The following is a 19,088-nucleotide window of genomic DNA, read 5'->3' on the forward strand; positions in this document are numbered from 1 at the left end:
AGTGGGATAAACATTTCCCTTCCCTTTGCCCACCTGGACTTCCTTTACATTGCTGCCTTAACACAGCTCTCAGGCTAGTGTTGGAGTTAGTTACATAGGTGCCCATCTTCCCCACCATGCTTCTTGTCGAGTTCATGTACCTTAAAATGCTGAAAACTGGGGTGCCTGGGTAGCTCCAACCAGTTAAGCATCTGGCTCTTGACTTTGGCTCAGGTCATGATCTCGCAGTTGTGAGTTCGAGCCCCGTGTCTGGCTCTGTGCTGACAGCTCAGAGCTTGGAGCCTACTTCAGATTCTGTGTCTCCATTTCTCTCTGACCCTTCCTGCTCATGATCTGTCTCTCTCTCTCTCTCTCTCTCTCTCTCTCTCTCTCAAAAATAAATAAACATTAAAAAATAAATAAAGTATACTCTAAGAAATATTGTGTTATTGGGGTGCCTAGGTAGCTCAGTCAGTTAAGCATCGACTTCAGCTCAGGTCATGATCTCATAGTTTCTGGGTTCAAGCCCTGTGTTGGGCTCTGTGTTGACAGCTCAGAGCCTGGAGCCTGCTTCAGATTCTGTGTCTCCCTCTCTCTCTGCCCCTCCTCCTCTTATGCTCTCTCTGTCTCAAAAAATGAACAAACATTAAAAAAAATTAAAATACTGTGTTTCTAAGAAATAAAGTGAAATAATTTATTCTGTATTTGGTAGTTTTTTTCTTCTTTAATATTGCCAAGCCAACCACAGATCTCAAAGATTTTCTAGAATTTTGATGACTAATGTTTTAGTTTAATACTTTTTATAAACTATTGAATAAATAAATAAAATGCAAAACATTACTAGTAAATATTTATGAATAAATGATTTGAATAAAAATTGTCCAGTTTTCTTCAGATGGGTGGGGTTTTATGCATTTTTTCATGCTATAATTAGCTATGTATTTTATAATACATTAGAAAGTTTTGTTAGTCTGTGATAACTCAGATGTCTCTAAATATCTTTATGAAGAATGATAAACAATGTGTATTTATTATAATGTTTCTTTTAAATGTTAGTAATGCTTTTTTCTAGTAAAATACCTGTAAGTCTTTTTCCTCCTCCATAATGGATAAATTTTAAATGGCTGTAGGATCTTGGTGGATTGAATAATTAAAATGAGAGTGGCAGGTATCTCAAAACTTGTAAATACAATTAAACTACAGAGTTACCTTCATGTTGAAGAAGTTATTTTGATGGTGATGGCCATATTTACGTTGTAAAAAGTCTTAGTGATTCTTAAACATTAAAAATGTGTGAATCGAGAAGTGTGACATTTCCTTTCTCATCCTGATGTGTTCGTCTCCCATTTGCGTCGCAGCTGCTCCTGATGACAGATGTTACAGATACGCGGATTGTGCCAGCTGCACTGCCAATACAAACGGGTGCCAGTGGTGTGACGAGAAGAAGTGTATTTCAGCAAACAGTAACTGCAGTGTGGTTAGTATTTAGGGGTAAATGGTGATGTAGCTAACATGGCTGCTTTCTCATCATTTCTTACCATTTCTAATTTCTAATCATTAGCCTACCATTTGGTACCGAAAGCACTTTGCACATCAACACACTTAGGAAGTGTGTAAGGAACCACTGCTGTGCTATGTTGTAAATCGACTCTAGTTTCTTGCTAAAATTTGTCAGATTCTGTTTTGATTTCAGGAACTTTTACTTCCTCCTATGTCTTTTAAAAATAAACTATAGGGGCACCTGGGTGGCTCAGTCGGTGAAGCGTCCGACTTCAGCTCAGGTCATGATCATGGTTTGTGGGTTTGAGCCCCGTGTTGGGCTCTCTGCTGTCAGCACGGAGCCCGCCTCAGATCCTTTGTTTCCATCTCTCTCTGCCCCACCTCCCCCTGCAAAATAAATAAAAATTAAAAAAAGACTGTAATTTTAAATGTAGTCTTCTGTGTTGATCGACGTAGGATCATATAGGTAATAAGTATAAAAACAAGTATATGAGTATAAAAATTATTTCCATAGGATTTTTGTCAGACATGCACGTGCACAAGAGTGGTGTGGTCTGATGTTTTGTTTACATGCTTTGTGTTTAAGTTTAACCTGAGGTTGACAAGGGTAGTTGCCTTTTATCTGTCTTTAGGTCAGTGGTCCTCAACCAGAGGCAGTTTGTGCCTTAAGGGATATTTGGCAACGTGTGTAGACATTTTTGGTTGTCACAAGTGGCATCTAATAGAGTCAAGGGTTGCTGTTAACATTCTGTAATGCATGAACTCTCCCACCGAAAACAATTATCTGGCTCCAAGTGTCAATAGTGATGAGTTTAAGAAACCGTACTTTGGTAGACAACTGGAAAAAATTATAAAATTAACGTTTTTGGTAGATGAAAATGGATTAAAAGCAGCAGAAATTAACCTTTTAAGTGGGTAGAATCAAAATGTCCCAAGTTTTGAAGAAGACGTCAACAAATTGAAAGAAAAATTTTAAAAAGTATTAACAAGTATAAGATTAAGGGATTAAAAACTGTGTGTGGTAGGACTAAAGATTCTCTTACTGGGCTACAGCTAAAATAACTATATAATGTGCTTACAAATTTTCAACTAAATATAACATACTTCTTTTTCTGAATTTTTATTAATCACCAAAAGTATTGACCTGTTTTTTAAGATAGCATGCAGACGTAAAAGGTAAAGAAAAGGGAGTTTGAAAACTAAGTGAGAAATTTTTATTGTATCATCAAAAAATTTTCCTCAGTATATAGTCATATTTCAAAATATTTGCTTTATGATTCTATTCTAAAATAACATTCAAAAATTAAAATGGAGGAAACTTTTCAGTTATTGACTTACCTGACTGAAACCTTTTTTTCATACATATTGTGTTGGTATATACTTACCAGGAATATAAGTTGGTTTGATAACAGATATACTTCAATTTTATTTGAGTTTTAATGTTAGTATGGTATGACTCTGCTTTGAAAATTTGAATTATTTTTTATATTTGTATTAATATTCATCTAATGGGGGTTATTTTAGTGAGTAATGTGGATATAGGAGTTAAGTAAAATAAAGTATGGGAATAAGGGACTAAAATGGAGAATGTTATTAAATAAAAATTGCAAGCATATTGTGTTTCAAGCTTTGTTGGACAGCCCTGGGTTTCGACATTGTGTTTAGACATTTACGCTAAATGAAAATACACGATCTCAAAAATTGTGTTATGCAAATTGCTATCAAGTAGTCTTTTCATAGAGTGACCTTTTAGTTTATATTTTATTTTTTATAATGCTATGTTAATAAGGAAAGCACTGGATGTAATAGTATAAGTGAGCAGATGGCACTCACTTGTAATTTAGACTTTGATGTAACGTCTTTTAGACGGTTTTATAAAGAGGTCTGGTGATTAAGCTAAACCAAATGCTAATGGTTACAGAAAGGTCTGTGAGATTTTAGTGTAATGATGTCCGTTGATACCCTATTTCATTATTTAGTCGTATTTACTTCATCTTGCATACTTTGTGCACTAACAGCTCAAATATCCTGATTGTTTATCTGGTTCGTTAGGCCAAAAAATACCAGCCATGTTTCAGAATAACAGTCAGCTTTCTTTCATCATTGATTAAATTGGCCCCGTGTGTGATTTCATCTATTATATTGGTCCAGTGTCAGCAGATGAATATACTGTTTGTAATGAAGAGCAGTTATTTGGAAGGTGACTCTAACGATGCCATTGTTAGTCTGAAGACTGGCATGAAATAGTTATTCTTCCTTTTATTCAGTTGTTCCATCATTCTGTCATTTTTATAGGTTATTCTATTTACCAGATGATTCAAGTAATTGTTTTTCTTTTCAATTAGCTGAAAAATGTTTCGGACTATACTCTAATTATCATATAGAATAGTGCTAAGATTTATATTCCATATGAAAACAAAGCTACGAATTAGAAAAAGTAACAATAAAAAGTATATATGTTCTGAATGAAAATGTGGTGGTTAAATAATGTGAGATTTAAAAAAAATATGGGCACCTGGGTGGCTCAGTCAGTTGAGTATTGGACTTCACTTTGGGTCATGATCTCCTGGTTCGTGAGTTAGAGCCCCACATTGTCCTTGCTGCCCTGGGTGCCGGATCCCGCTTCAGATCCTCTGTCTCCCTCTCTCTCTGCCCCTCCTCCACTCAGACTCTCTCAAAAATAAATAAAAACATTAAAAACATAAAAAATATCTTCTCTGATTTTCTTAGGATGAATAAAGCTGAACATTAATTACTATTTAGTTACTTTTTATCTGTTACCTTATAGTATATGTAATTTGCTCTACAGAAATTAACACCTCTGGAATGGAGGTGACTGCAATGTATTTTACATGGGAAATGACTCTAGTTTATAAATAAATGTTTGGTGGGTGACATTTAAATTGTCTAAGATGATAAAAGTTGCTTCAACCATTTTTAAAGTTTGTTTGAGAGACAGAGAGAGAGAGAGACAGAGAGAGAGAGAGAGAGAGAGAGAGAGAGAGAGAGAGAGAGAGAGGGAGAGAATGAGCTGGGGAGAGGCAGAGAGAGAGGGAGAGAGAATCCCAAACAGGCTCTGTGCTGTCAGTACAGAGCCTAGTACAGGGCTGGATCTCATGAACCTATGAGATCATGACCTGAGCCGAAAGCAAAAGAGGCTGACCCTTAACAGACTACGCCACCCAGGCACCCTGCTTTAACCATTTTTATATGTGGGATAGTTATAAGTAAATTTTAACTGTTAACTTTATTGACTGAAAAGAAATATTTAGCTCTGTTACATTAGAAAGCTTGAGGTGAGTATTTATGTGTGTGTGTGTGTGTGTGTGTGTGTGTGTGTGTGTGTGTGTGTATGTATGAAGATTGAAGTGGAGCACAGATGCAGCATTAAAGTCCTTTGTGGTTTTTCTCAAGAGTCATGGAAAGAATTGAGCCAAAAATTTTTATCATATTAATACTATCATGTGAAGTATCTGAATCTTGGTGTGTGTAGGGAACTACCTGCAGAGTTCCTATGTTGCCCATTTTTTTCTTTTTTGACCTTTAATCTTTAATCTCTTCATACTGGGATTTAGTTGACGTATGATTACGCTGTATATAGTAGGATTGATCAAAGTGTAACTTCAGCTTCTTTGCAGTCACCTTAAAAGAAACATGACAGATACAGGAGAAATGTCAGTTGACCAAAATTATTATTTAGTGTCTGTGAGAGTAACATTAGTTTGAATTATTGAGAAAATAATTTATGTTTATCATCTCTTCAATTTTTACTACTTATCATTTCTACTTAGTGCGTGATAGTTTTATTACAACTAGAATTTTGTTCCATGTGCTCATTAAGAAAAATGACTCTGCATTGACCTTATTTATTGAATTGGAAGCTTGTTATCAGATTTAATAGAGTAGGTTTTCATTTGGTGGTTTCTGTTTCAGATTGTGGAAATTGTAAATTATTTCCAATAAGCATATATTCTAGTTCCAGCAGTTATAGTTTAAAGAAATGAGTAAGAGAGATTCTGATTCAGTAGAGTTGGATTTGGGGTTAGAAATCTGAACTTAAAATTTTTATTTTTTTAATGTTTATTTTTGAGAGAGAGAGAGACAGAGACAGAGACAGAGCATGAGCGGGGGAGGGGCAGAGAGCGAGGGAGACAGAATCCAAAGCAGGCTCCAGGCTCTGAGCTGTCAGCACAGAGCCCGATGCAGGGCTTGAACCCACAAACTGTGAGATCATGACCCCAGCCGAAGTCGGACGCTTAACCGACTGAGCCACCCAGGCACCCCAGAAATATGAACTTTAAAATTCACGTGGTGATTTATATATACATTGACATTTAAAAATCATTGCTATACAGAGGTAAAAAATAACATGCTTTATCTCTTAACTTTCTAGTCCGTGAAAAACTATACCAAATGTCATGTGAGAAATGAGCAGATTTGTAACAAACTTACCAGCTGTAAAAGCTGTTCGCTAAACTTGAATTGCCAGTGGGATCAGCGACAGCAAGAATGCCAGGCTTTACCAGGTAAAGATTTCAGTCCGGTAAATGAATTTTATAGCCTACAGATGAATACCATTATAGTAAAGAGCATTAACTAAGACATTCCAGTTTCAAATAAATGATAATATTGGAGTAATAATAGCATTGTTTCCATAAAAATAATTTGTATGTTTCCTTCCAGTTCTTCTAAGATGTTCATGATTTCTCTATTTATTATAATAATACTATTGACTTGATCAGAATCTTTTTTTAATTTTAAAAAATTCTGTCTTAAAAATATAGAAAATAATAAGCACTCAGGCTAATATCCAGATTTTAATAAATGTTAACATTTGATCTATTTGATTTGCTTCTTATCTTTGAAATTCTGGGAACTATTTTTACTACTTTTTATTATAAATTATAACATTTATAATAAGTTTTATATGATTTAATGAGAATCTAAGTTATGTAAAGCAGAGCAAAGTCCATTCAAAAAAGCAATTTTAATTTATTTTTTACATGTATCATTCTTCTTAGTAAACCCTGAGTACTCTTCCTTTTAAATATAAGAGATAAAATTAGAAAATCAAAAAGTAATATAGATACTTAAACCAGTTCCATCTTCTTGTTATACAGGTAAGTGAGACATACATTGTTTAGGGACTTGTTCAAAGTTGCATGGTTTGTAAATGGCAGGTGTAACTATTAACTGGGTGTTTTATTTCAGTTCAGTGTTTTGCTTTTCTGTATTCCATGGTTTTTGATTGTTTTGTTATACTTTTCAGAGAAAAATTTCTAACTTACGTAATTCTAAAACGTCCTTGAAAATTGCATCATAGGATTTATGTCATGCTTGGAAGTTCATGTAATAAAATAAAAAATAGATTGCCTTCAAAAGTACCATTAAGATTCTAGAATGTTTATGTAAATTTTAGGTTTTGTTTATATACTGACATTTAAAGTTTTTAAACGGGATACATGCATGTGTGTGTTCACTTTGAAAAAAAATAGAGAATATTAATGAACTGCTAGGTTTTGAGAAGCAATAGTGAGGTGATATTAAACTTGAAAGTAACATTGATATCTGAGTGTTAAATGCTAAAATCAACATGTAGATCAGTAAAAATACTTACAATGTTGTTTTAAAAATCTTGGACACAAGGGGCAACTGGGTGACTTAGTCAGTTAAGTGTCTGACTCTTGATTTTGGTCAGGTCATAATCACATTTCGTGAGTTCAAGCCCCATCTTGGTCTCTGTGCTGACAACACAGATAAATGTATATGTTTAAAGGAATATTGCTTTAAGAAGAAGAGAATTTGATTGCCAGTGGAAGTTTGGAAAAATAAGTGGTTATCTACACATTGCCCAGGAAAGAATTTTGATTTGGTATAAGGGCTCCACTTGGCCAGGCTATTTCTGTGGAGAATAATAAATACCATACAACAAATACAATATAAAATGCATTATAAACTAACTTCCTGTGTTCTACGTTCATATTTACTAAGCAACCAACTAGGTATAGTTTGTTTTTCCCTATGCTGGTCTCAAGGAAGTGAATGCTGTAAATAGAGGACGCTGTCTATACTGTTGCACTTTAAAAAAATTTTTTTAAACGTTTATTTATTCTTGAGAGACAGAGACAGGGATGAGTGGGCGAAGGGCAGAGCGAGAGAGTACACAGAATTTGCAGCAGGCTCCAGGCTCTGAGCTGTCAGCACAGAGCCCGATGTGGGGCTTGAACTCGACTGTGAGATCATGACCTGAGCCAAAGTCGGACATTTAACTGACTGAGCACCCCAGGCGCCCCCTGTTGCACTTTTCTAGGAACATTTGTGAATTGCATTTTTTCATTGATCTCATATAAACTCGGAAATTTGCATTTATCTCACTAAACGCATTTTAAAAATTTACTGCTTCTCATTTAACTCTGAAGCTGAGTTGATGCTCAATACTATAAAAGCCTAAACCATAAAAACATTTGGGTCAGCCATATACTTCAGTTTAGTCTCAAAGACACATGTATTTGTGTCCATTTGTATGATTTTTCACCTAGGTATTTGTCAGAAAAGGAGACATGCAAAAGAAATTTAAATCCTTCCTTGATTCAGTAAGGTAAAAAAAAAAAAAAGCCATAACTGAACAAAGCTTTTGCACTGCTTCCTTGAAGTAATTAGGTACTTTGGATTCCAGAAGACAAGTGCTATAGGTGTAGCCTGAAAAAGAAAATAAAAGTATTATAAACAATCTTATTAAATGACAATTATAGTTTATTGAGAGATTACTGTGTTCTAGGTACTGTTCGTGGTACCCAATTCAGTAAGACAGCAGTTATTAAAGAACAGGAGGCCCCTGTTTATGGACTCTTTGAGAGGGTCCATGAGGTCAAAACTAGTAATACTAAAATATTATTTGCTTTTTAAATTCTCATTCTGTCATGGGTTTACTCTGGAGTTTTCTAAAGGCATGATTCTAATAGATTGGAGAAGTAGATATGAGAATACAATTGTCTTGTATTAAACCAACATTAAAGAGATTTGCAAAAATATACAGCAGCTACACTATTTTTAATTTTTGTTTGTTTTGGATACTCTAATTCTTGTAAAATAAAATACACTATTTATTTTAAGTTGAAATGATTATCTCCCAATATTTTATTATGAAAATCTTCAAACATATAGAAAACTGGAAAGAATGGTAGAGAGGACACCGACCCATTACCCTTACCCTAGATTCTACAATGAACATTTTGCTCTGCTTTATCCCTGCTCTGTCTATCCATCCCTCTATTCATTCATTGGGCCATCTTAATTTTTTTCATGCCATTGTCCTAAACTGTCGGCTGCTGTCCCTCAGGGAGAGAATTTGATGATACATGTCCTTTGGGCCTGTGTATAGCATAAAGGCAAAAACACCCCAAGGATGGAAGACTATGTTTGTAATGCATTTTTAAATTCCAATTTTAGGTGAATAGATACATATATTTTTAAATGGTCAGTTTTAATTTTTAATATGATCAAAGCCAATAGATAAAAAATCCCTACAGAAAAGATCTGTGAGGTCCTCAATAATTTTTAAGAAAAAAAAGGGGGGGTCTTGAGACCAAATGTTTGAGAATTGCAGCTTTAGAACAATTCCATAAAATTTGTACCAATCCATCTAAAGCTGAAAGGGCGGAAGGCACTGATAAATGTAATATGGTATGGAAACTAAAATGTAGTCAAATTTTATAGATCAGTGTTTTAATGAAGCACTTCAGTCTCAATTAGTTATGCTAGAGCATAACTTTATAATGTGTTTATAAATATGGTTTAGACAATAGGCACTCTTTTAAGTTCAACTTGTATTATAAGGATCAACCACTATTATTGAATAGTGTGTTTAAATGTTAGAAAGACCTGCATACCTGTTTAAAAATAAACATCGAAAAGCAAAGATTATGGGACGCCTGGGTGGCTCAGTCAGTTAAGCATCTGACTTGAGCTCGGGTCACAATCTCGCAGTTTGAGTTCGAGCCCCGTGTTGGGATCTGTGCTGACAGCTCAGAGCATGGAGCCTGCTTCGGATTCTGTGTCTCCCTCTTCTCTGCCGCTTGCTTGCTCACATTCTGTCTGTCTCTCTCAAAAATAAATAAACATTAAAAATAAATAAATAAAAAGCAAAGATTATAGCTTCTTTATTAAACATAAATGATACTTCTCTCTCCACACGTATAATTAAAGAATCAAAGAACCCAACTTATATTAAAATAGTATACCTGACTGTGGAAATTAGATTTGGAAAAGAGGAATAACTTTGAATTTGCTTGTTATATGCTGGTTATTTTTCTTTAAGGTGATCTTGCATAATGTAAGCTGGACCCTGGGATGTAAATACAGTAGTGATTTTACTAGTTAACATACCGTATGCCAGTACACTAAAAAACCCTGCAAACAGTCAACACATTTTAACAGATATTATAGAGCTATAGCTTATATTGTGCTTAAGAATTAAAGAAAAAAATTAGGATCTTCTGTTCTTCTTTTCCACCAAACTATTAGATAAGTTTTGTTTTTTAAATTATATTGATATATTTAAAATTTTTATCATTAAAAGTTGTTTAAACAAATATAGAAATTGTATTTAGAATTCTAAAATAACTGAAAAATATAAATGCTTTTTGATAATCTAAAAATAAGATATAATTTTTTTTGACTAGCTCATCTTTGTGGAGAAGGATGGAATCATATTGGTGATGCTTGTCTTAGAATCAATTCCAGTAGAGAAAGCTATGACAATGCAAAACTTTATTGCTATAATCTTAGTGGAAATCTTGCTTCATTAACAACCTCAAAAGAAGTAGAATTTGTTCTGGATGAAATACAGAAGTATACACAACAGGTAATAACTCTTGTTTATATTATGGATATATGCAGAAAGTCCTATACTTACTAGCAATGGTTCATTCTTTTTGCTTCTAAATAAATTATTTTTACTAAATTTTGGAGGTAAAAGTGAAACTGACTGCAAAAATCAATTAGCAGTGGACTTATTCTGTATATGTATTTGGGAATAAAGTTTTCTAGATTACACATCTTGGTTTTACACAGTAAACCACTGCATTTCTTACCAAGAAGTCATTTCATATGAATAAATACACTTAAAATACATGTGCATAAAATTTAAGAATTTGTTCTGAAGCGTAATTACTTCATAATTTGAGATGTCCCTTATAATTAAAACACTAGACCCAACACATTGGTTATATGTATTTTTCGGTGAATGTGTATGTGTGTTGTGAGTTGGGTTTTTGAATTATGTGATTTTCTAGGTGTTGATTTGCTTGAAATAATGTAATAAAGGTTAGCAGGACAAAAACCAGTTTGTAAAGTATGTGGAAGATATTGGAACATACAACACCTAGAAACAGTTTCAATATTTCAGGGAGTTTTATGGAAGATATTTCTGTAAAAAATTGAGTATTTCTTTGAAAATTGTATCAAGATATTATTTTATAAGACATTTCTAATAGGAATTCACAGTATTTATTTTTTACTCTTGGGATATTAAAATATAGTCAACTCTTAAGAGTAGATTATGTAAGGAGATTTGGAAATAATTTACTAAATCTAGTTATGAGAAACTTTATTTAGTTCATGTGCTTAATTGAAATATGCTAGTATAAACTGTTATAGCATCATAGAAGCTTTCTGCATTTTGTTTCAAAAATAAAATTAGAACTCAAAAGAGATCAAGTAAGTGGTAAGACTAAACAATAATATATACCTTAAATCTGAAACTTGTATTAGTTTTGGCCTACTGTTGAAGATAAATATATACACACATATACATACACACCCTATGGTAAATAATGCACAAAGTGGCATAATTTCTATACAAATAATGGATGTATGTCTCTAATACATCTGTTACTCACGAATGTGTGAAACTGTATTACACCAGATTTCAACAACTTTATTTTGACCTTCAATTATGGCTTTTATTTGGACAAATACTCTATTGATACTCCAGAACTCCACTCCATATAGGACAGAGGAGACAATTTTGGCTTGAAACTATTTTAGAGCAAATGTTACCAATTACTTGCCATAGAAATACATAATGTTTTCTTGGTATAGCTGATTTTAAAGAAGCATTGAGGACAGTATTATCAAAGTGATGTAGAGCATGGAATTGGACATACTGCTTATCTTTAAAACTTAGTAGCAAGTTAATCTCTCCAACCCTGTAACAGGGGTAATAATCATAGCTACTTTGCATGTTTATTGTGAAAAAAAAAGTGAGATAATGCATATAAAGAGTATAAATTTTATTGAGTGTTTACAGTAATTATCATTATTGTTTGCATTTTAAGCGTTGTTATTTTGGTATCACTGTTTGGACTGCTGCTGTTACTACTATTTCTAGAAATCATTATTTAGAATTCGTAGGTATCTAAATGAATTTATTTGATGAATAGTTAATACTTATATTAATTGTGGAAAAGGATATGCCCCAGAGTATTTTAATTTTTCCATGGTGAATGACAAATTCTCCTTGCCACGCTGGCCCCACCGCCCTGTATAGTTGTATTAGGACCTTTAATCTCTTCAGATCATTCCTGATTTATGGTGAAGAACGGGTAACTGATTTTATTTTTACTCATAACAGAGGAATATATATCTGGTGTTTAAAGCATGATATAAGAACAGTTTTCATAAATGTTACAAAAAATTAAGGGGACTTAAGGACACTCACTTTTGAAATTTTTTTATGGACATCACTTTACTGTTACTGCCTACATTTTTGGTGATATCAGAATGTATACTTCTTATGAGTATCAATACCAGATGATTTAACTTATTAATGTGAGTTTCTAATTGTTGAGCCAAAGCCCTGCTCCACGCTTTAATAAAATGGTTAAATTATGTCACTGGTTTTTATAAATATTCAAAATTTTGAAATGGATATCACAGTATATTTGTTAGCTGTCATTTATCATATGCTTGATATTAATAGAATAAAGAAAAAACTTACCAAATTTGTATGCAGATTGATATGTGAAATCATTTTTGTGTGAATTGTAGCTGTTTTTCTGTGAAGAATGGGCCAGTATTCATTCATTTAGTACATGTTTATTGAGCACCTTCAATGTACTTGGCAATCTACGGCTTGCTGAGAATAGAAATTAAAAGACCATCACTGTTCTCAAAGATTTTACTGGTGAGGAAGACAAACACAATTATACTGTATTGTGATAATTATAATGATAGTTGCACATGGGATGTATGAAGAAAGAGAGTGTATGTCTAATTAGTGATGTGGTCTTAAGGAGTTTCCTAGAGTAATGCCCTAGCTAACTTCTGGAGGGTGTTGAGTTGGCCAGCACATGAAGATATTTCTAAGGAGGCAAGAGAAACACCTATGGTTTTTTTTTTTTTTTCTTTTCTTTGGTTTAAGAGCTACCAGCCTAATGTTCTGAAGGTAAGATGTATGTGGTTTTGTGTAAGAGAGACACCAATTAGTTAAAAAAAAAATATTTTAGAAAAATGTGAAAAGGTATATGTGTAAATTTTTTTTAAATTGTATGGAGCATATAACATAAATTAAGATCTGTTATATTCTTGTGATACCAGGGGCTTTATTTCTTTAATCACAACATTGGGGGACAATTACAAATAACGTTTGGAAATTAGTTCTGTATTGTGTCGCTTATAAAGAGCTTATTAGTGGTAGATCCACAGTCTTTGAGTTTTAGGAAGTCCTAGTATTCCTCATTAGAGCTCTGTTGCTTTTTTTCCTTGTTTAAAATGTAATATTTTTAGTTTTTACACTACAGTCTTGAAATGTGCAAGTTCAGAAGTTGCTCATTTCAAGGTTTCTTGTGTTCCTCAATTTTCTTGCTTGTTGCTATAAATCATAAAGATTGTACTAACAGTTATTTTGGCTGTGTGGTGAACATAGATTTGAGAGTTTGTGGACTAGTGTGCTCTAGAATAGAAGAAGGTTTTGTTTCATTAGAAAGCTGAGCTTTAGCAGCATTGCAAAGGTAGAAGCTTCTGCGAGTTGACATTCCATTAAGCATACTTTTATGTAAAATGAGTTATATCCTGAGTCATTCCACTTGTATACACTTAGATAACCCTCCCTTGGCAAATAAAGACAGACAAATTCAGGCAATTTAAAGAAATATTCTCGGTCAAATAATCATTTGCTTATCGGAAATGGCTAATGAAATGTTGCAGTGATTTATGATGTCCTTTAGTAAATTTTCATAATGTTATAATTTGTCTTCTATTTTCAACTGCCTGTCCAGTTCATTTACTGGGTAATAGTTACTTTCAATGTTTTATCAACGGCTTCATTTTTCTGTTTCTTTCCTCCTCCTCTCAGATTCTTACCATGATGAGTTACGGAGTAATATTTTACTTTAAATGACTTGTCTTTCCTACAGATAGTTGGAAATGTAGACAGAGTCGCTGTAACGTGAAGCACGATCATTAATCTGAAATATCTGTGCTGGATTGACTCCTGCTGTTATTATCAAGAACTGTAAAAACGTCGTAGCTTTTTTGTTATCAAAATATCTTTCAGAATAATGTGTGAAATCTATGGTGATCGCAAGACAAAGTAGCATGTGTATTTTTATAATTAGAAACATTTATTAAATACTATCTCTGTCTCAGCAATTGGATGGTGGAAAATAACCATACCTGTTCTGATGAACTTTGGTTAACAACATTTATTGGCTACCTACTATGTGTGGAGTACTCTACTAGGTGGTATGAGATCGACTGTCATAATGAATATGCATAGGATATTTTAATTGTATCTGAGAAATAATTTGTTGAGTATTTATACTATGTGAAATTTATTATGTTTATACACTTTGAAAATTTCTAGGTCTGTAGCTATCTTTATAAGTTCTCTAGGACCATTTATACAGCATATTTAGAGTAAACACGGGAGATCTCTATATATTTATATCTATCTATATCTATATATCTACATCTTATTTGTATATTGTTAAACACTCAAATGCAGATACATATTTTTATCTACCCTGACAGTCCACAGTGTAAAAAGGATGATGTGGAGTTTTGAAGTCACCTCACACTGTAATATAATATTATTAGTAACTTAGAAAATAAATATATTATGTATATTAAGGTATAAGTGTTTAGGAATAATGTCAGCAAGGTGACAGAATGGAAATTCCCAGCACTTGTCCCCCCATAGAACATTGGTTTGAACCATTCATATACAAAAATACCTTTACAAGAACTAGGGAATCTAGGTGAGAGATTCTAGCACCTGGGAGAAGCACAGAAATCAGAAAGGACCGTTTCACATTACCTTCATCATCCCGCCCCCAAGCCCATGCAGGGCAGTGAAGCATGGTGAGAGATGACTTCTGCAAAGGGGAAGGAGAGTGAAGTGAGCACATGACTTTGCTGCTGACCCTAGCTCCAAGTGTGCTGTAGTGAACCCCAGTGCCTGGTTGGTTCCTACTGACCCATAACTTCATCTACAATTACATGAAAGTCCTGATGTACCAGTAGAATCTAAGCCAGGAGAGAGGGGTTATTCTTCTGAGTTCTTTTGTGAACATGTTACGAAGTTTCCACTCACCTCTACATATAGTTTGTTAGTTTTGTTTCCTGTTTTCTCACTGTGCATGCAATGGCAACTTCGCTTTAGATTCTTACCTCCATGACTGATTAAATTGGCAACAGTAGGAGCAGTAATGGCAGCAGTAGCAGTAACAGTAGTAGCTGCAGCAGTATGTTAATTTTGTAGTGATCTTGCCTTATCAGGTAGGTATTTATATCAGACACGTATTTTTTCATTTTGTAGAAGAGGGAACTGAGGTTCACAAGGGCTAAATAATTGACCCCAGTCATGTAGCTTGAGCACAAAATCTACGTTTTAAAAATGGGGCTCTTTCTATATCATTCTCCAAAATGTGCTGGAATTGTTAATTACCCTTGGTCATTAGAAAAGCAGTTCTATATGTTTTTAGATGTAATTTTTAATGATGATGGACCATTTGCTGAGGAAAATGGTGGCATTTTTATATGCAACTTGTTTTTTCATGTTCTTTTTGTTGTTGTTTACAGAAAGTATCACCTTGGGTAGGCTTGCGCAAGATCAATATATCCTACTGGGGATGGGAAGACATGTCTCCTTTTACAAATACAACATTACAGTGGCTTCCTGGTGAACCAAATGATTCTGGGTTCTGTGCCTATCTAGAAAAGGCTGCAGTGGCAGGCCTAAAAGCTAATCCTTGTACATCTATGGCAGATGGCCTTGTTTGTGAAAAGCCTGTTGGTAAGTGGTAAACTAAGATTTCTTTAAAAATATTATGTTTCTAACTCGTCTTCCATGTGTGATAGCCTAGAAGCCTGAAGTAACTTTCACCATCTTTAATTTTTTTTTTTAATGTTTACTTATTTTTGAGAAGGGGAGTAGAGAGAGGGAGGCAGAGGATCTGAGCCTAAAGTGGGGCTCGTACTTATGAACTGTGAGATCATGACCTGTGAGCCCAGTTGGACACTTAATCGACTGAGCCACGCAGGTGCCCCTCACCGTCTTTTTATGATGTTGATTTCCTGATTTTTTGGTAAATTTTATCTTGATCCACATTCCCCATTTAGTCTTAGTGACCTCAGCATTCACTGGTGGAAATAACAAAATTTTATTATTTTATACAATTTTTATTTCTTGGTTGAAATAGGGAGATTATGAATTTATGGTTATAGTTTCTTGCAGTCTAGTAAGAATCTATTATAATTTTGTTTATGTCTATTATAATAATAGTGTTTGGAAGAAAGTTTTGTTTTTAAGAATAACAACTATTTCAAATTATTTTCATCTTACAGATCTATTTCATTTGGCAAGTAAAAAGGAACTTTTCTGTTATATGGGTTTTTTTTTTTTTTTTTGCATTATATGTCATTTTGTGGTGATAGACCTTTAATTTTTTTTATATTGGCTATGGAATTCAAACTCCAAACCTGTACTTATTGTGTTATAAGTTTTTATTTGGTTTATTAGCCAGTATAAAATGCTAGAAGTGTACATTATTTTTTTCTTATTTTAATTCCAGTTAGTTAACGTGCAGTGTTACATTAGTTTCAAATGTACGATATAGTGATTCAATAGTTCCATACATCACCCTGTGCTCATCACAAGTGCGCTCCTTAATCCCCATCACCTGTTGAACCCATCCCCCACCCCCATTTCCTCTGGTAATCATCCATTTGTTCTCTATAATTAAAGACTTTTTTGATTTGCATCTCTCTCTCTCTCTCTCTTTTTCTCCCTTTGCTTATTTGTTTTGTTTCTTAAATTCTACATCTGAGTGAAATCATATGGTATTTGTCTTGGAATGGATTTTTGTTAAGTGAGAAGGAATATTGTTTTCTCTTTTTAAATGTTTTTATTGTGTAAAATATACATAACATAAAATTTACCATTTTTACCATTTTTAAATGTAGAGTTCAGTGTTGGTAAGTGCCTCAGTTAACACCAAGCATCTCCAGAACTTTCTCATCTTCCCAAACTCCGTATCTATTAAAAAATACCTCTCTGTACCTCCCTCCCTCAGCCCCTGACAGCCACCTTCTATTTTCTGTTTCTATGAGTTTGACTAATCTAGGTACCTCATATAAGTGGAATCATAAAGTGTATGAACTTTTATGGCTAGCTTACGTTCCTTAGCATAATGTCTTCAAGGTTCATCCGTATTGTAGCATATGTTAGAATTTCATTCCATTTTTAGGGCGAATAATTATCCATTATATGAACATACAAATTTTGTTTATTCATTCATCTGTCGGCATAAACTTGAGTTACTTTTACTTTTGCTCTTGTGAGTACTGATGCTGTGGACATGGGTGTTCACATATCTTTTCCAGTTCCAGTTTCACATCTTTTGGGCATATAGCCAGAGGTGGAATTGCTATATCATATGGGAATTCTGTGCTTAATTTTTTGAGGAATTGCCATACCATTTGTCATAAAAGTTGTATCATTTTACATTCCCACCAGCAATGTGCAGGCTTCTAGTTCCTTCACATCCTTGGTAATATTAAAAAAAATATTTATCGTAATAGGTATATTATATTTCATGTAAAGATTTTATAGTATATTGCTTTATTTTAATTGTTTGTTTATATCAGAGACATGTTCACTGACAGGGCATTTGTTTTGATAAGATATGAAATGTTTATGGGAAAAATTGTAACAAGAAAGTAAGTAATGATCGTGGATGTTGTGTTCAGCCAAAGCTAGAAAACCAGGTCATGGGCTACATTTCTGTTTATAAGGTTTTACATTATATAATTTTATGTACTTTATAAAGGATTGAAATTTCCCAAAGAACTACAGTGTTCAAATTTGATAATAAATTTACTAAGTAGATGAGATGACGTCTCATCTTTATTTTCATTCACCTTATCATGTATTTTTGGCTATAATTTTTATCCCACACTTGGCTTACTTGAAACATTCCCTAAACAGCAAAACAAATGAAACCCATCTACTTGTGTTAAAATACAGTTAACAGGGGCGCCTGGGTGGCTCAGTCGGTTGGACGTCCTACTTCGGCTCAGGTCATGATCTCGCGGTCTGTGAGTTCGAGCCCCGCGTCGGGCTCTGTGCTGACAGCTCAGAGCCTGGAGCCTGTTTCGGATTCTGTGTCTCCCTCTCTCTCTGACCTTCCCCCGTTCATGCTCTGTCTCTCTCTGTCTCAAAAAAATGAATAAATGTTAAAAAAAAAAAATTAAAAAAAATAAAATAAAATACAGTTAACAAATAAACTAATTATATTTGTTGGTTTATTCCAGTTAGTCCAAATCAAAATGCAAGGCCATGCAAAAAGCCGTGTTCTCTAAGGACGTCCTGCTCCAACTGTACAAGCAATGGCATGGAGTGTATGTGGTGCAGTAGCACGAGACGATGTGTTGACTCCAATGCTTATATCATTTCTTTCCCATACGGACAGTGTCTGGAGTGGCAAACTGCCACCTGCTCTCGTAAGTATTTATCCAGAGTGACTTTTTCATTTAAAGGCATCATAAATTGAACATTTGAAGAAGTTTTTGAAAGATGTGAAAAAAGTGTTACAGTTAACTGTTTTCAAACCTATTGGTGGTCTAAACCCCACACTTAAGTTATACTGTCATTTTGAAATCTACTAATTATTTTATCGTATATATTTACATTTTGCCTTGTTTGTGGTCTCTCTAACTCTGAGTCTGTGTTGCAGGTAGCGTAACACTTCTCGGAAGTGCTTGCTACTTCAAGGATCACATACTGCTTTGTTGTGTTTCTGTAGTGTCCGTTAATCTAGTACAGTTCCCATGGCTTACATGACTGTGATAGTTTTAAAGAATCTATAGCAGTTGTTTTGTAAGTGGCCCAACTTGGATTTGTCTAATTCTTTTCTCGTGATTAGATTTAAGTTAAGCATTTTTTTGGCGAGAATATCAAGCATATCAGGGGTAGTACATCTACTATAAATGAAGGATGCAGTCTTGGCATCACATGGAGAGTCATGTCAGCAGGGCAGTGCTGGACTTGTTGTGGGTTTACTTCAGGAGAAGATCTTGCCCCTTGCTGGTCTCATGTTTTGTAAGGA

At 34.0% G+C, this 19,088-nt stretch overlaps 1 protein-coding gene across 1 annotated transcript in view; it reads left to right on the top strand.

Annotated features, from left to right (window-relative positions):
• Positions 1-19,088, top strand: part of ATRNL1 (attractin like 1) — a 764,129-nt gene that overhangs the window by 151,448 nt on the left and 593,593 nt on the right. Inside the window, exons 13-17 of the mRNA XM_019459544.2 lie at positions 1,338-1,456; positions 5,873-6,005; positions 10,161-10,342; positions 15,562-15,775; positions 18,295-18,483. Of these exons, the coding sequence (XP_019315089.2) occupies positions 1,338-1,456; positions 5,873-6,005; positions 10,161-10,342; positions 15,562-15,775; positions 18,295-18,483 (837 nt within the window). The remainder of the gene's footprint in view (positions 1-1,337; positions 1,457-5,872; positions 6,006-10,160; positions 10,343-15,561; positions 15,776-18,294; positions 18,484-19,088) is intronic.

The sequence above is a fragment of the Panthera pardus genome, unplaced genomic scaffold (assembly GCF_024362965.1).
Source record: "Panthera pardus isolate Hobbes unplaced genomic scaffold, ASM2436296v1 HiC_scaffold_22, whole genome shotgun sequence".
NCBI classification, from domain to species: domain Eukaryota; kingdom Metazoa; phylum Chordata; class Mammalia; order Carnivora; family Felidae; genus Panthera; species Panthera pardus.